General features: G+C 41.9%; 1 protein-coding gene across 1 annotated transcript in view; it reads right to left on the bottom strand.

The window, feature by feature from the left end:
- SCEL (sciellin) overlaps positions 1–15,681 on the bottom strand; it is a 140,093-nt gene that overhangs the window by 91,080 nt on the left and 33,332 nt on the right. Inside the window, exons 9-11 of the mRNA XM_068984367.1 lie at positions 8,344–8,424; positions 5,676–5,741; positions 3,428–3,487 (exon numbers count right to left, since the gene is read on the bottom strand). Coding sequence (XP_068840468.1) covers positions 3,428–3,487; positions 5,676–5,741; positions 8,344–8,424 — 207 coding nt within the window. The remainder of the gene's footprint in view (positions 1–3,427; positions 3,488–5,675; positions 5,742–8,343; positions 8,425–15,681) is intronic.

The raw sequence follows: 15,681 nt of genomic DNA, 5'->3' as shown, positions 1-15,681 counted from the left end.
ATACGAGTGTGAGTGTACGTAGAGAGAAACAGACTCTACACACATTCCCACACCACTTAAAATTTAGATCAGCTTTATATTGGATCCTCTTCAGTGCTTAATTTGGAGTTTTTCACACAGTAGCTGCTTAATACAAGGTAAAATTGCATCAAAAAATACAGATATGTTGACTTATTATAGATTCTATCTTTGCATAAAGTGCTTGCACAGAGAAAATTTTGGAAAACACTTGTTTATCAGTAAGTCTGGTCTCTTTCTTGAATTCTACTCTCCCTCATTCCAGATCAGCTAGATTTGCACTCCTGTTTTTATATTTGAGAACTGTGAAGTCTATTGGCTGCTTCTTCAGGAGCTACCTGTTTAAGCCAAACCCCTGGGTTCTGGAATATCCCTTAGCTCAGCCCTCTCCCCCAAGAAGGCGGCCGGAGTGGTTTTTCCTTCCTATTTGCTCCTCACAGAACCTCCTCCCCTCATCCCTTCTATCCATCTGCTTTACCCTCATTTCTCTTGCCTTCCTCATCCAGTTTTCCAGTTCATAAATCTTGGTTCTCTCTTCTTCCTGCTCTAGAATCACACATTTTCCACACTTCCTCAATGTTCCTCTTTCTTCTTCAGTCATCACTGGTATAGACCAGGAGGCCAAGTAAGTAGGTAGTTAGACATTCAGGATCCCAACTCAGGGATACTTGGCTTCCAATCCAGGCTTTACTGCTTATTACTTGGTGACTCTGGGTGAGTTGTCTAACCTCTTGCTCCCTCAATTTTTAAGTTACAAAGTAAGAATACTAATCGTCCCCACCTCAGAAAAGAACCAATAAGTTTATGAATAGAAAGTGATTAGCGTGACGCCTAGCATGTCATAAACTCTCAATTAATTTTGGCAATTATAGTAAACAGTTCCCAGTAAATGTTAATGTTTTCACTTTTAAAATGCTCACTATATTTATTTTTTAAACTGAATTTAGAGGCACCAAGACTTTGGCTTAGCTCTAGAGAGGTATAGTCACTGAGTGACTAATGTGCTTGGAGATGCCTGGTATAGCAGATCACCAGAATAGTTACTAGGATGGTCCTTGCAGGGGCCTGAAAAACTTATTCTATCAACGGCCATCACAGAGATGAATCCTTTCAAGTAATATTGTGTATTCAATGGTAGAGTCAAAGGGTGAGAATAAATATAGAAATGTGAAAGTTGCTGATCCTGACAAAAAATGGATTAATGTTCTATCCTTGCATGGGACAAATGTTACCCAGACCCTAATACAACGCTGTATTGTCATCTCTTATTTGAAATTCTACCTTCCAACTCTGAGGCTACAAATCTGTTCTATGTCCCCTAGGGAAAGAGCAAGCTCTGTACATTTCCGCTCCAAACCTTTCTGACTGGTGAGTCACAATGATGAGATTATCAGGATTTGAGGTTCCACAAGAAAATTAGCATAGATCATGAAAAGACACTCTGTGGGAAATTAAGTAAAATGGGGACTGCATTGTGAATGAAGAAGCTGAGCTTTAAAAATGGCATCCGGTTGATGAAAGCTTGGATATTAAGTTTCACCACTGCATTTGCAATAAATTAAATGCTCTTAGTCAGATAGGAGTAATAGTCCATTTCCCAAAGGAGTATTACAAAGCAACTCAGATAAAAATAAAAGCTCTATCGAGTCCCTACATATAGCCCAGAGCATCAGACATTTCCCCTGGTTCCCATCAAAGTAGCAGCTTCTCCCTATAAAGAACGTGTCTGGCTGTGGAATTTGTATATCCTGGTGAGGAAGAAGTTACAGGAAAGCTAATCCAACTGAAGCTCTCACTGTTTTTGTTTAACTGGTGCCAAACCGTAATTGCCCTTCGGCATCACTCACCTATCTCTCCCTTAAACAGCTGTCAAAAAATTATCCAGTCCAAAAAACTGTTCAATCCCTGTAAAAATATTACCTCAAATAAAAATAAATAAATAAAATGAGAAATCTAGATACTTAGACAACGGAAGAAACGAAAATGAAAAATTTAGGATACTTTCCACTGTCTCTTTCCAAATTTAGACTGTGTCCATGAGTTGCAGAGAAGAGCTCATCATCACTTCTGTGACTTCTCTTCAGGTCTTTGAGCTGGCAATCCTAACAACCCTCTTAGCACTGCTAACTTCCACTGAACAAGGAAAAAATTCTGTAGGCACAGGATTAAACCACGGAATGTTTATACACAAGGTTTTCTCACTGCTCAGCATTGTCTTACCATTATCCACTATATAAACACTTCTGCTTTGCACAAAGCATTGTGTTAGGCTTTGTAGATGACAGATGGTGAGAAAGACAAAATATCTGCTCTAGGAGATTAAAGAGATAACAAAGAAGATGAGACATTTACATAAATACCACAAAACAATACTAAATATGATTAGCTGCTATGTAACTTGAATAATAGGATTCTAATCACTTAAGGAGGCAAAAGTCACATCTCACTGGGTCACTCACTTGGAAAAGACCTCACAGAGGTGTTGGTATCTGATCTGGATCTTGAAAAATGGGTAGAACTTGAATGTATTGATATGGTGGCCTTGAGGCTGGAAAAGCCCTCATGAATAGAATGGTATAAACAAAGGCAGAGGCTCTGGAAACTTCAGAAAGGAAGCGGTTTAATTTGGTATTGAATGTAGGATAAATGGAACTGGTGAAGTCCGAAATTGCTAAGGAATGTTAGGTCAGAGCCAGGTTAACAAGGGCATTGCATGAAGTTATATGCAATTGACTAGGCCGTGGGAAGCCAAGTGGAGTGATTTTTCAAGCAGAATCATGGAAAGAAAACTCCAGCAGTGATGGGTAGTAATGGTCTAGTGGAAAAAGAGACTGGAGGAGTGTCAGTCAATCTGAATAGCTACTCTGATAACCTGTGATGGAACCAATGAGGGTTTGAACTGGGTGAGACCATGGGGGTGTGCAGGGCACTTTAGACATTTAATCCATACATGCCTGATACTACATAGAGGGGTCAAGATGGAAGAATCAAAAATGATTCCAGAAAGGTGAGCTTGCCTGAATGAAAGAACACAGAGAAGATAGGAAATACCACATTTGGGGAGGAAGTTGACAATAACCTAGGGCATTCTATATGGGGGTGCTTGGGAGATGGGTAAGCACAGATCCGGGTCAGAACATAAATACAGGATGGGGGTTTGGAGCAAGGTCACCACCATGACCATCACTCCACAGAAGAGAAAGTGGAGAGAGAAGAGTGTCCATCAGTGTCACTATTACCCATTTCTCAGGAACTCTAATCTAGAGACTGACTCTTTCTTCCTTCAAATTATATATAATAGGCAGCATCAGGATTTCGTTCATATTTGGAAGATTTAAAGGTACTGGCTAAGCATTTTTGAAACAGAGAGAGAAGAAAAATGCAAGTTCAAAACCTCTTGAGCACTCACCCCTTGTTAGTTTTCTGAAGCGAAGTGGCCACTTTGACAATGCTCTCCAGATCCTGACTTCTTCAAACAATGAAAAATAAACTCATGTCAATGACAGCTCAGCTATGTTTAAAGGAACTAAAGTATCTGTGTTCAGTGAAGAAAGCAAAAGTCCATAAGTTATCAGAAATTACTGACTTTATCTGAATAACAACAGCCTATCCCATCAGCTCACAGCACTCACACACGCACACGTGCACGCCGGTCACTCCACCCAGGCATTGCCTCTGCCACCTAGTGCTCACTGAAACAATTACAGTTTCTCCTAAAGACGTGCATCGGCTATGTGCAAGTTACATACTTAAAAAGGATACAGGGGGAAAATTGAATTAACTGCACAAGTAAACACAGAGTATGTTCAGAAGTTTTTCTATCAACCATAGAACATTATGTCATTGAGCATACATTATACATAACGTTATAATGACACTGAGTATACATCCTTGGGCTTCCCTGGTGGCTTAGACGGTAAAGAATCCATATGCCAATATGGGAGACCTGGATTCGATCCCTGGGTCGGGAAGATCTCCTGGAGAAGGGAATGGCAACCCGCTCCAGTATTCTTGCCTGGAGAATCCCATGCACAGAAGAGCGTGGCAGGCTACCACTCATGGGGGCACAAAGAGCTGGACACGACTGAGCAACTAACAGTTTCAGTTTTCAAGGAACATTGAGCAACATATTCAGAAGATCAATCAACCCCTTATATGAAGTGAAAGTATCTGTCTTCTTAGGCTTCCAAAGGGAAAGAAAGCACATTTAATACTGTAGGGTATGTGGAATCACCTGACATGTAATGGACTTAAATCGCCAGGTCATGAAAAGGAATAATTTTAGGTTTACCTGAATTGAGACCTATGTTTCGTAAACAATACTGTATAGAAAGTTAACAGAGTTCCATGAAGAAAGAATTTTGTAGTCAAGTAAACTGAGGAAACATAACTGACTTTTAGAGATTTGGACTGTACATACACGCACACTGAAGGCTCTGGAAATTCATGATAGAGAACCCTATTCTCCTGTGTTTCCTAAATGTGTTGTCCATTAAATGTCTCTTTCCCAGAACATTCACTGATATTTTGCGGCACATGGGACATACTGTAGAACATGCTGTACCTTAAGCCAGTAGGTACAAGGTATTCCCCCCAAAGGTAAGGTATCTGCGTGACATAAGTCTAAGCGTCATGGGGGATAATAAAGAAAAAAAAATACATAAAGTTTTACACTTTGAAAAATGTTTTCAATTAAAAAAATTGCTTAAAATAAAGATTTATTATAATGGTTAAGATGGTAAATTAAGCTGGGCTTCCCAGGTGGCTCTCTAGTGGTAAAGAACTTGCCTGCCAATGCAGCTAGACATAGGAGACATAAGGTTTGATTCCTGGGTTGGGAAGATCCCCTGGAGAAGGGAATGGCAACCCACTCCAGTATTCTTGCCTGGAGAAACCCATGGACAGAGGAACCTGGAGGGCTACAGTCCATGGGGTCGCAAACAGTCAGACACAACTGAAGCGACTTATCCCACATGCACAAGACGGTAAATTACTGCTGTGTTTTTTACCATAAAGGAAAAAACTGGTTTATCATATTGGTTGACTTATAAAATAACATTGTTTAAAAACTAATTTCAAAAATAGTATTTTTTCAAATAAATAAATAAAGATACATCTAAAGCAAATACTAAACTAGATGGGATGTTTAAGACAATAGGTGTAAACCAGGACTGTCATGGGGAAATCTTACTCAATAGCATCAGTACAATTTGTAAGCCTTTTACTGATGGTGCAGGAGAAGCTCAGTGACCTTATCATACAGCCAATTCCAAGCAAAGGTTTTGTAGACGTTCAATCAGATGACTGTATTTCCACCTATTCCCTTACACATCAACACGAGCTATGTCATAGACTCTGGGACAAGTGTTAGGAATAAAGAAAGATTTTCCTGTCTTAAGGGGTTTGATCTTATTCTGTTATCATATTCAGGGAATTTTGGTTGTTCTTAATGTAATACTGAGAAATAGCAATAAAAGGAATAAAATTCTCTAAGTACATATACAATTATTTATTACCCACTATTGAAGTCAGCTGGAAAACTGATTTTGTCCGTTTTATTAATTTCATGTAGGTTTCAGTGTTCTAATAAAGCATACTTTATCATTTATACAATTAAATAAATATAAATATAGAGATATCAGGAGAGATCATTGTACCTTATACTTCTTTCAGCAGATCTGTTGGCTTCTGTATATACACTTGGTTTAGCTGGGTATATCTGCCTATATTTTTCAAATTAAAGATAATGTCTGTTAGGTAAGAAAACACTTCTCTGTTAAATTTAAATTTATGAGAAAACATTTACATTCAAAGAGATGAAAGTGTGCTTGCTGGAATAATAGCTCTATGGAAATAAACTTCTAAATATGTTCATGTTCATTTATTTTAGTTTTCAGTCATCAATAAAGCAATTATCTTTATTAGATAAAAACACTTATCTCAATTAGATAATGATAAAATGTTTTTAAATAGTAAAAATCATGTTTTGTTAGGTGTCAGAGGAACATCTTTTTCTCAAAGACTCATCCCATTTGAATACTATCAAAAAAATATGTTTGCTCAGATAATATGGTAAACACTTTCATTTTTCCAGCACACCCACTACATTGGGAATGACCACACTGAGCTGTTAGAATTAAATTTTACAATGTTAGGTTCTGTAACAATTTGTGGTATAAGGCTTTTCTCGGCTTTTTTTCTAAGTATCTAATTGACCTACTTACACATTCTTGCTTGTTCTCAAGAAACTAAATTCGACTATTTTTTGTACTCCTGAGGACATGTGTTAATTACATAGGAAACACTTCCCTTTCATATTCTTTCATTAAAATCATCTTGCTGTGATTAAAGTAATCAGGGTTTAAAACATACAAGTTGTCCTCATTTTATATTTAAGATCATTTGTGGAAGAAATAAATTAGAGTAGTAAAAACAGATTAGACCAGTTCTGATGAAATTTAGCTTCTTTTGAATCTGTTCAATTCACTGCTCTAAAATCTAATGTTTTGAATTCAGGACATACTAACACCAACTTTTTTTAGCCCTCTAAAAAATCCTATTCACATTAATATTAAATTGCTCAATATTGTCAAAGTAAAAGGAAAAATAATATAAGATAGAAAGCCTGAAAAGTTATTTTCAAGTGTATAACCATTGCGCAGATTAGAAGTCATAAATCTGGCCTATATTTTTCATTAATTTAAGGAAGAAGAATTTTTTTAACATTAAAAAAAATTATCCTGTCCTCCTAAGGACAAAATTTCAAAGATCCTGTGACATTTCAGTGAATAGAAATTCAGACCTGAGTTTTTAACACATTAGGTTGAATGCCTAAAGTTACATAGCCCTGTCACGCAATTAGCATTTTCTTGTCAAAGTTATCCCCTTAATGAAAAATAGTTTTCCAATAGTCCTACATGTTGTCAAAAAAATCACCATCAAAAAGTTAAAATACAAAAGAATCAAAGGCAGGCCATCAAGCAAATCTAATGCATTCAGTCTTCATTGAGACACCATTTAAAAAATCTCTCAACAATAATGGAAATGTGCTGTGTAGGTTTTGGAAAATAGCTTGAGATTAGTAAACTGTTTAACAGCAACACATGGGGAGGTGCTCAGATCTCCAAATTAGTCTCTAAGTATTTGTTTCTAAGTATTAATTAGAGAGCACTGGAGTTTCAAAATGGAAAAGCAAGTCTGTCTTTTTTTGTTGTTGATTTGGAGGCAAGGTAATTATAATATTTTTCAAAATTTGTTATAGCTTTTAAATAAGTTATGAATGTCTCAATAAGACTAAAGAACTACCCAAAGGTATTTTCCAACATAAGGGAGGGTTTGAATAATAACACAAAGTTTTAAGAATATCTTTTGTTAGAAAATGTAGCTCTTAATGGGAATCTTAACTAGTTAAGATATATATATGTGTGTGTGTTTGTGTATAAATATATATATATATATACACACACATATTTGTTCTTGTTGCTGTTGTTCAGTAGTTGTCATATCCAACTCTTTGCAATATATATACATATCAATATATAAGCAATATATATACATATCAATAAACGGGCTTCATTGGTGGCTTAGTGGTAAAGAATCCACCTTCAATGCAGGAGACATGGGTTTGATCCCTGGGTCAGAAAGATCCTCCGGGGAAGGAAATGGCAACCTGCACAGTTTTCTTGCCTGGGAAATCCCATGGACAGAGGAGCCTGGCAGGTTACTATCCTTGGGGTCACAGAGAGTTGGACACAACTGAGTGACTAAATCACCACTGCTACACGTGTATACATATATATTTATATACAGGGAGAGAGGGGTTCCTTACATATTGGTTCCCAATACATAAAGGAGAGGAAACCTGAGTATGAACATCTCCTGGGCTGGCTATTGCTCAGTTTCTATCTTGAAAGTCTGTTTCCATAGGACAGCTACCGGCCATAAGTCTCCAGGGACAAACATAAATACACGTTTGTGTGGGCAAATGGAATTCGAGCAGCTTTCCAAGTGCTTCTGCAGTGAAAGTGAAGTTGCTCAATCGTGTCCGATTCTTCGCGACCCCATGGACTATATCCTACCAGGCTCCTCTGTCCATGCAATTTTCCAGGCAAGAGTACTGGAGTGGGTTGCCATTTCCTTCTCCAGGGGATCTTCCCGACACAGGGTGGCTCAGAGGGTAAAGTGTCTGCCTGCAGTGTGGGAGACCCGGGTTCTGAAGTGAACCTGCACAAAAAACATACCCATGCTTTGCACAAGTCACAATTCATATGGTGTCATTTCCTTTAAACTTCATTTTGCAAGAAATTCTGGAATGCTAGATCTTACCTATTATCCTGCTTCAGCTGGTTAGGAGATGAAACAGCGGAACTGGGCTTTGGAGGTATCGGAGGGTGAACAGTTGGTTCCCTTTAGAACAGGAAACAGCAGTTCATTTCACCATGGAAACCAGGTAAATTCTGGCTTCTATTCACCAAATGCGTTTATTGTCTATGTGCAAATATCTCATTCGTCTTACAACCCCCGTGCATGAGCTATTGGAAAGGCCAGGACGTTTGGAGTCCTGAACTTTAAAGAAGTCAAATCTGTAAATTACAGGAGAATTCATTTAATCAGATTTTTGGAAACCCTGTCCTCCCCGGCTATAGCTTGAAACATTATATGTACTTTAAACAGCTTAGTAATTTACTAGAATATCTCACTCAAGTTGTGATATTTTGGGTCAGCAGCACATGAACAGAGTAAATGGTTCCTGGACTAAATTAACATATAAGCTTCTTTAGGAATTATGTCAACTATCAAGCTGCTATGGAAACAGCAAGAAAGGTTTTCAATTCCATAGACCTTAAGACGAAGTCGATTTGAAGCTCTTAACTAAATCCACCTTAAACATTGACAGCACAGGCCAGTTTGATGCTGGCAGAGCTTATAAACACTGTCAGCCTAAACTTTCCAACAAAGCACCAAGACAGCCTCTGAAATGGCAAGATTTAATCACCCAGGAACTGAAACAGGTGATTATGGGCATATTTGGGGTGGAGTCAGCTCTTTATTCGGGTTTCCCTGGTGGCTCAGTGGTAAAGAATCCACGTATAGTGCAGGAGATGCAGGAGACATGGGTTTGACCCCTGGGTTGGGAAAATCCCTTGGAAGAGGGCATGGTCATCCGCTCCCGTATTCTTGCCTGGAGAATCCCATGTCCCACAGAGGAGCCTGGCAGACTGCAGTCCATAGGGTCACAAAGAGTCAGACACAACTGAGGTGATGTATCATGCACACACACAGCACTTTACCTAGGGCATGTCACTTCCCTACCCCCGAACTCCCACCCCAGTAGTGCCCCATAATCCTCGAGTACATTCCATAGAAATACCCTGTGATCTCGACTCTGTACCTCTCTGGCTTCTGCGTTGCACTAGGGAGCATGTAGGCTCTGGAGTTGGGCTGCCTGAATTGCCAGCTGTGTGATAAGGGCCTAAATTATTCCATTTCCTCATTTGTAGTAACCCTTCCAACAGCACTGTGGGGGTGCTGTCGGGACTGAATGAAATCATGCTTTTATTTAACACATTTCTTGGTAGCTTTCTATGCATGAGGCGCTCTACAAAGTGGATAATTTCCCTGTTTTCAGAAGGTTCTCAATACACAAATAAATAAATGGCAGATGAAGAAAAGTACTAAGAAGACAATAAAGCAGTGAGAGAATATAGTGATGGTGTGGGAACACCTGTGTGTGAGGTGAAACAAGCCAGGACCTGCAGGAAGTGGTCAACTGAGCCAGGAGGATTTCGGAGAAAGAGCACCATCAGCTTTGCGACGGCATCTGACACTTGCAACTGGATGAGACCGCCCAGGAAGTCAGCCTAGGCAGAGAAGGAAGAGGGCCAAGGCTGGAACCCCGGATCCCAGCAACATTTAGACATCAAGAATATGGGGAGGAAACAGCAAAGGGATCTGAAGAGAAGCAGACAAAGAGAAAAGAAGAGAAATACAGGGGTGTGGTGCCAGGAAGTCAAGGGAGACAAGTGTTTCCGGAAGGAGTAACTAGCCTTGCCAAATGCAAGACATTTGACAGATCAGATAAAACTGGGGTGAAGAGTTACCGTGGTGTTGGCAATATAGGGGTCATTGATAAACCTGACAAAGGCAGTTTTGATGGAGCAGTAGTGAAAAAAAAAAAGAAAAGAACCTCCTAGGAGTGGATCTCAAAGAAAATGGGAGACAGAAGGATAGATGTAGAGAATTCTTTTGAGGCACTTTGCAGTGAAGAGGGAAGAGAAAATTGGGAAGCTACCTGAAAGTTGGTAGGGCAATGAAAGGTATGAGAGTATGCAGATATGCCAATGGAATGATCCAGGGAAGATGGCAAATTTGATGGTTCAGGAGAGTAAGCAGAAAATACTTAGACATGGGAAGCAAGAAGATTGAGGGCACATGCAGGAAGGTTGGTCTTGGAAGCGCAGAGAGCAAGCTCATCGAATCCTCTCTTCAGTCCCAGAGATAAGTATTCTACTTCTTCCTACTTTATAGATGAAAAGATGCAGGCACAGAAAGTGAAAATAAATACCCTGTGATGATACAGCTGGTAAGGGGCAGAGTGCAAAACCCAAACCAAGAAGTCTGGCTCCATAAAGCATCCCCCATGATGCTGTCTCTCAAGGATTCTTTGGGCAACACCAATGGCTCCGCTGAAGTCAATGCTCATGGAACTACAATAAGGCCAATACCCATTGCTTTCTTTTGCCATACTCGGTTCTTCAGAGGCAGGAACAGATTGAACAGAGAGTGGATTTAAGGAAGCTTCTAATTCAGCCAAGAGAATGCAATAAAGACTGATGACAGGGAGGAGAAGGGGATGTGTGAGGAGGTGATTACAGTGAAGGGCTGTGGGAGCTGAGATGGACATGGAGGGAAGCGACGATGTGAGGGCAGAAGGGCTGTGGAAAGATGGTAGAATCAATGGACTGGGGGTTGTGGGACTGGGAAACTTCTGGCATCAGAGGACTGGAGGGATTGAACCAGAAAGTGTAGACAGAAGGTGAGTAGGTGGAAAATGGGAGCCAGAAAAGGGAAAGCTTTGAAGTTTTGTAGTGTATATGGTTTCTTACAAGGGAAAAATCTGTGGGTGGCTGGGGTAGGGCAATGGACAAGATCATTGGAGAGGAGATCAAGAAAGTGAAAGTCCAGGATGGGAAGGATCCATTACATGAATTTGGAAATCACCAGGCATTATGAGGGCTTCCCTGATCGCTCAGTTGGTAAAGAATCCACCTGCAATGCAGGAGATGCCAGTTCGGTTCCTGGGTCAGGAAGATCCACTGGAGAAGGGATAGGCTACCCACTCCAAGATTCTGGCCTAGAGAATTTTGAGGACTATACAGTCCATGGGGTCACAAAGAGTCGGACACGACTGAGTGACTTTCACTTTCAGGCATTATGATGGGAGGAGTGGGGGAAATAGTGAGCCAAGTGCTGAAGGCCCCACAGAGTGAGGGTGAGTGACTCAGAGACCTTGAGATGACTCCAGGGAAGGAGAGACGCTCACAGGGAATGGCTTCAAGGAGGGCAGGGAGAAACAGAAATTAGCAATAAGGAACAAACAGGATCCCTCCTCTTCCTCCAGACCACACAGTGCATGGGATTAGAAGAAAAGCAGCTGTCACTGAGAAGGAGGCTGGGGGAGTAGGGTTCTCTGGGAGAACCCACCAAGGAGGGGAGAGATCATTCAGTTAGGGACAAGACTGAAGAGGAGTGAGTTTTGACAATAATGGATGACACATCCAGGAAGGTTCTGTGGACCGGTTTGAGGGGTTGGGATGCTGTAGGGCTGGGTCACAGAGAAGGCGATGGCACCCCACTCCAGTACTCTTGCCTGGAAAATCCCATGGATGGAGGAGCCTGGTGGGCGGCAGTCCATGGGGTCGCTAAGAGTTGGACATGACTGAGAGACTTCACTTTCACTTTTCACTTTCATGCATTGGAGAAGGAAATGGCAACCCACTCGTGTTCTTGCCTGGAGAATCCCAGGGACGGGGGAGCCTGGTGAGCTGCTGTCTATGGGGTCGCACAGAGTCGGACACTGAAGTGACTTAGCAGCAGCAGCGGCAGGGCTGGGTCAGGTTCAGTGATGCACAGAGCTCTGCGGGGATGGTCCAGGTGATAAGAAGTGATCTGACTGGGGTTCCCATAGGGATCCATGGCCACAGGGGTGGGGGACATGACGGAATTAGTCCGGAAGCTTTTCTGGCCGAGTGTGGCAGTGAGTCCTTGGGTGAGAGACAGTGGAGGAGTGGACACAGAGCACAGTGGGTCTTCTGGTCCTTGTGTTGATGGTGGCTTTGAAGCCAGCAAGAGGGCAATGCAAGGCTTTAGAGCACCGCCTGGCTTAGCGTAAGGGTTGTGGCTGCTGTTGTTTTCATGCCAGCGGATCCCATCCTGTAACGGAGCCAAACCATCGGCACTTCCTAACCCCATCCCACCCCACACCACGGTCTCTCTCCTCTGGGGCATACCTCCTGCTACCTTCCACCTGGAGAGCCCCCCTTGCCCTTCAGCCTCTGGTTGAGGGGGTTACCAGGTGGAGTGGTACCCAGTGCTCTGGTGAACACTCTTCTATGTCTCCCAGAGTAACACACCTTCTTCACAACACATACCGTGCTGGTCTGAATTGCACATAATTTTCTGTCTCCACCCTGGCTGGACCGAAAGTCCCTAAAAGGATAGTTACACGCTACCAAGTACTAGGATTGTACACGATGTTGGTGCCCAATAAAGATGTATTGGAAAGGGGAGCGATTGGCTGAATTTTTATTTGGTAACAAGGAAAATGGGTACTGAACAGGAGTCTAAAGCTTTGAAAATCTGTTCAAGGTTACCTGTCCCATAAAAGTCCATTGTCCGTTGTTGACTCCACTACTAAGTACCTGGTAGCTCAGCTGGTAAAGAATCTGCCTGCAATGCGGGAGACCTGGGTTCAATCCCTGGGTCGGGAAAATCCGCTGGAGAAGGGATAGGCTACCCATTCCACTATTCTTGGGCTTTCCTTGTGGCTCAGCTGGTAAAGAAACTGCCTGCAATGTGGGAGACCTGGGTTTGACCCCTGGGTTGGGAAGATCCCCTGGAGAAGGGAAAGGCTACCCACTCCAATATTCTGACCTGAAGAACTGGACTGTATAGTCAACAGGGTCGCAAAGAATCAGACACAACTGAATGACTTTCACTTTCACCGAGTATCTGGTGAGCGCTAGGTGCTCAGATGAGTTATTGTGTAATATGATATGCCTGCAAAAAGTAATTTACAGGAAAACACTCTCCCCCTTCTGACCTAATGTTGGATCTTACAATTAGATGTTCTTTTATTTGTATTGATTGTCATCATCTTCTCTTCTCAAAACATATCCCTGTGTTGCAACAAGGTAATGTCACTCAAATGATAATGTGTCTTTCATGCATCTGTGTTGATGAGCTGGTTATATGCATCTCTTCCAGGGACAGAGGAAAGGATAAGAAGTTGGTTGGCCCCAGATATTAATGAGTCTACACAGAGCACTGGATATCTAAAAACAGGCAGGAGAGTAGTAACAAGATGGAAAGGAGGTTTACAAAAAGGGAGACAAGGGATGGTGCCCAGCTTTGCTTATGCCAGAATCACAGTGATACAAAGCTAAGTTTCTTCCATGTAAAGTGGTGCTGAGTTACTTCAGTCGTGTCTGACACTTTTATAACCCCTGGACTGTAGCCCACCAGGCTCCTCTGTCCATGGGATTCTCCAGGCTAGAATACTGGAGTGGGTTGCCATTTCCCCCTCCAGGGGATCTTCCCAACCCAGAGATCGTACCCTTGTCTCTCATGTCTCCTGCATTGACAGGTGAGCTCTTTACCACTAGCCCCACCTGGGAAGCCACTAAGCCCTCAAAGAGGCCGGAAAAGATTGCCTGGGTGTGTCTGAGACGCAGAGATGAGTAGAGAAGAAGATCTGGGTGTACAGGAAGGAGATGGTTTGGGGAAATAAAAGTCAGGTGTGCATTTGTGAAGGCCAAGAAAAGCAGAGAAGCGAGAGTAATGCATTTACACCCCTACTGGGCTGGGCCAGGGCAAGGCCACGCTGACTTCAGTCCATCTCAGAGGAGCTTTTTGCATCTCCACAGTGACAGTCACAGATGACAGAACCCCGGCCCTGGGGGCTGTGAGAGGCGTCATTCAAGCTGAGCCAGGAGCTTGAGGCCACGCCAAGCGGGGGCTTTAGAATGCGAGAGTGAGACAGGAAGCTGTGGCCTGGAATGTTTCAAAGAGACAAAAACAAGAGACATTCCTGTGAAATGATCTTGTCTGAACACCACTGTGAGATGCGTGTTTAAGCTTGGATCAGTTGACCCTGGTTCTCCCCTGTCTTTCCCTCCAGCATATAAGACCTTACGCGGGGTTGATGACGCCACACTAGCTGCTATAATTGTAAAAAATAACTTCCAGGGATCAAAAGGCAGCTTTCCTGGGCAACATTTGAAAACCTGCAGATTGTAGCCTGAAGGCCAGAGCTGATAGAAATAACACTGTCAACCTGTTTATGTTCCCTCATTTCCATAAGCTCCTGCAAAGGTCACCTCTTTTTATTATGGCTTTTTGGAAAACATGCTTGGCTCTGTGACTCGTGTTCCAGAATGACTTTGTGAAGAACCTTTCTATGACTCAACACAGGTCAGGGTTGAAAGAATATTGACTCTTAAAAACTGATGGTGAGTTTTGTTTTACTTCGTGAAGTGACTTAGCAGCTTAGCAGCATGCTTAGCTGTTGTAGTCTGCCAGTAGAATTCTTATTCCAACAATGGCGAAGGAAATGGAACTTACATTTTTTTGAGTTTCAGTAACATGTCAGCTTGTCCAAGCTGACATACTTCTCACATACTTTATTTTATTTAGTCTATATCTATCCTGTGGAATGTGTGTATGTGTGTGTGTGTGTGTGTGTGTGTGTGTGTGTGTGTGTGTGTGTGTATATATATATATATATATATATAATATATATAATTTATTTTTTTCACTGAGTCTCAAAAAAGGTAAGCAATTTGCCCTGGGTCACACTGGTAGTAAGTGACTCAGCCAAGGTTCTAACCCAGTCTTATTCGTGTCTAATTCCATGCTTTCTCCTCTATATCAGGCATCCCCTTGGTCTGTGACCTGTTAGGAACTGGGCTGCAGAGCAGGAGGTGAGTGGTGGGCTAGTGAGTGAAGCTTCATCTGTATTTACAGTTGCTCCCCACCACTCACGTTACTGCCTGAGCTTCACCTCCTGTCAGATCAGCAGAGACATAATAGACGTAACGCACTTGAATCATCCTGAAACCATCCCCCCTCCCTAGTCCACGGAAAGATTATCTTCCACAAAACCTGGTGCAAAAATGTTGGGGACTGCTGCGCTCTATTGTACTGTATTAAATCATTATTCTTCCTGGTATTTCCAATGAAAATCTAATAACAATAAGAGATCCTGCATTATTTGCTTGCCCAAAGGTGTCAGTTCAACAGCACTTATTCCACAACTGCCCTAGTTATTATGTTAGGACATATAACAAGCAAAGTTGGGCATTCAAGACTAGGAAAGGTGTGATGTGGTCCATGGTCTCAAAGAGCTTGCAGAATGCAAGGCATTCTAAAGATTCCAGAAAATAA

The sequence above is a fragment of the Capricornis sumatraensis genome, chromosome 12 (genome assembly GCF_032405125.1).
Source record: "Capricornis sumatraensis isolate serow.1 chromosome 12, serow.2, whole genome shotgun sequence".
Lineage (NCBI taxonomy): Eukaryota > Metazoa > Chordata > Mammalia > Artiodactyla > Bovidae > Capricornis > Capricornis sumatraensis.
Note: the sequence above shows the minus strand (reverse complement) of the source record. Positions and strands in the feature narration are given on the sequence as shown.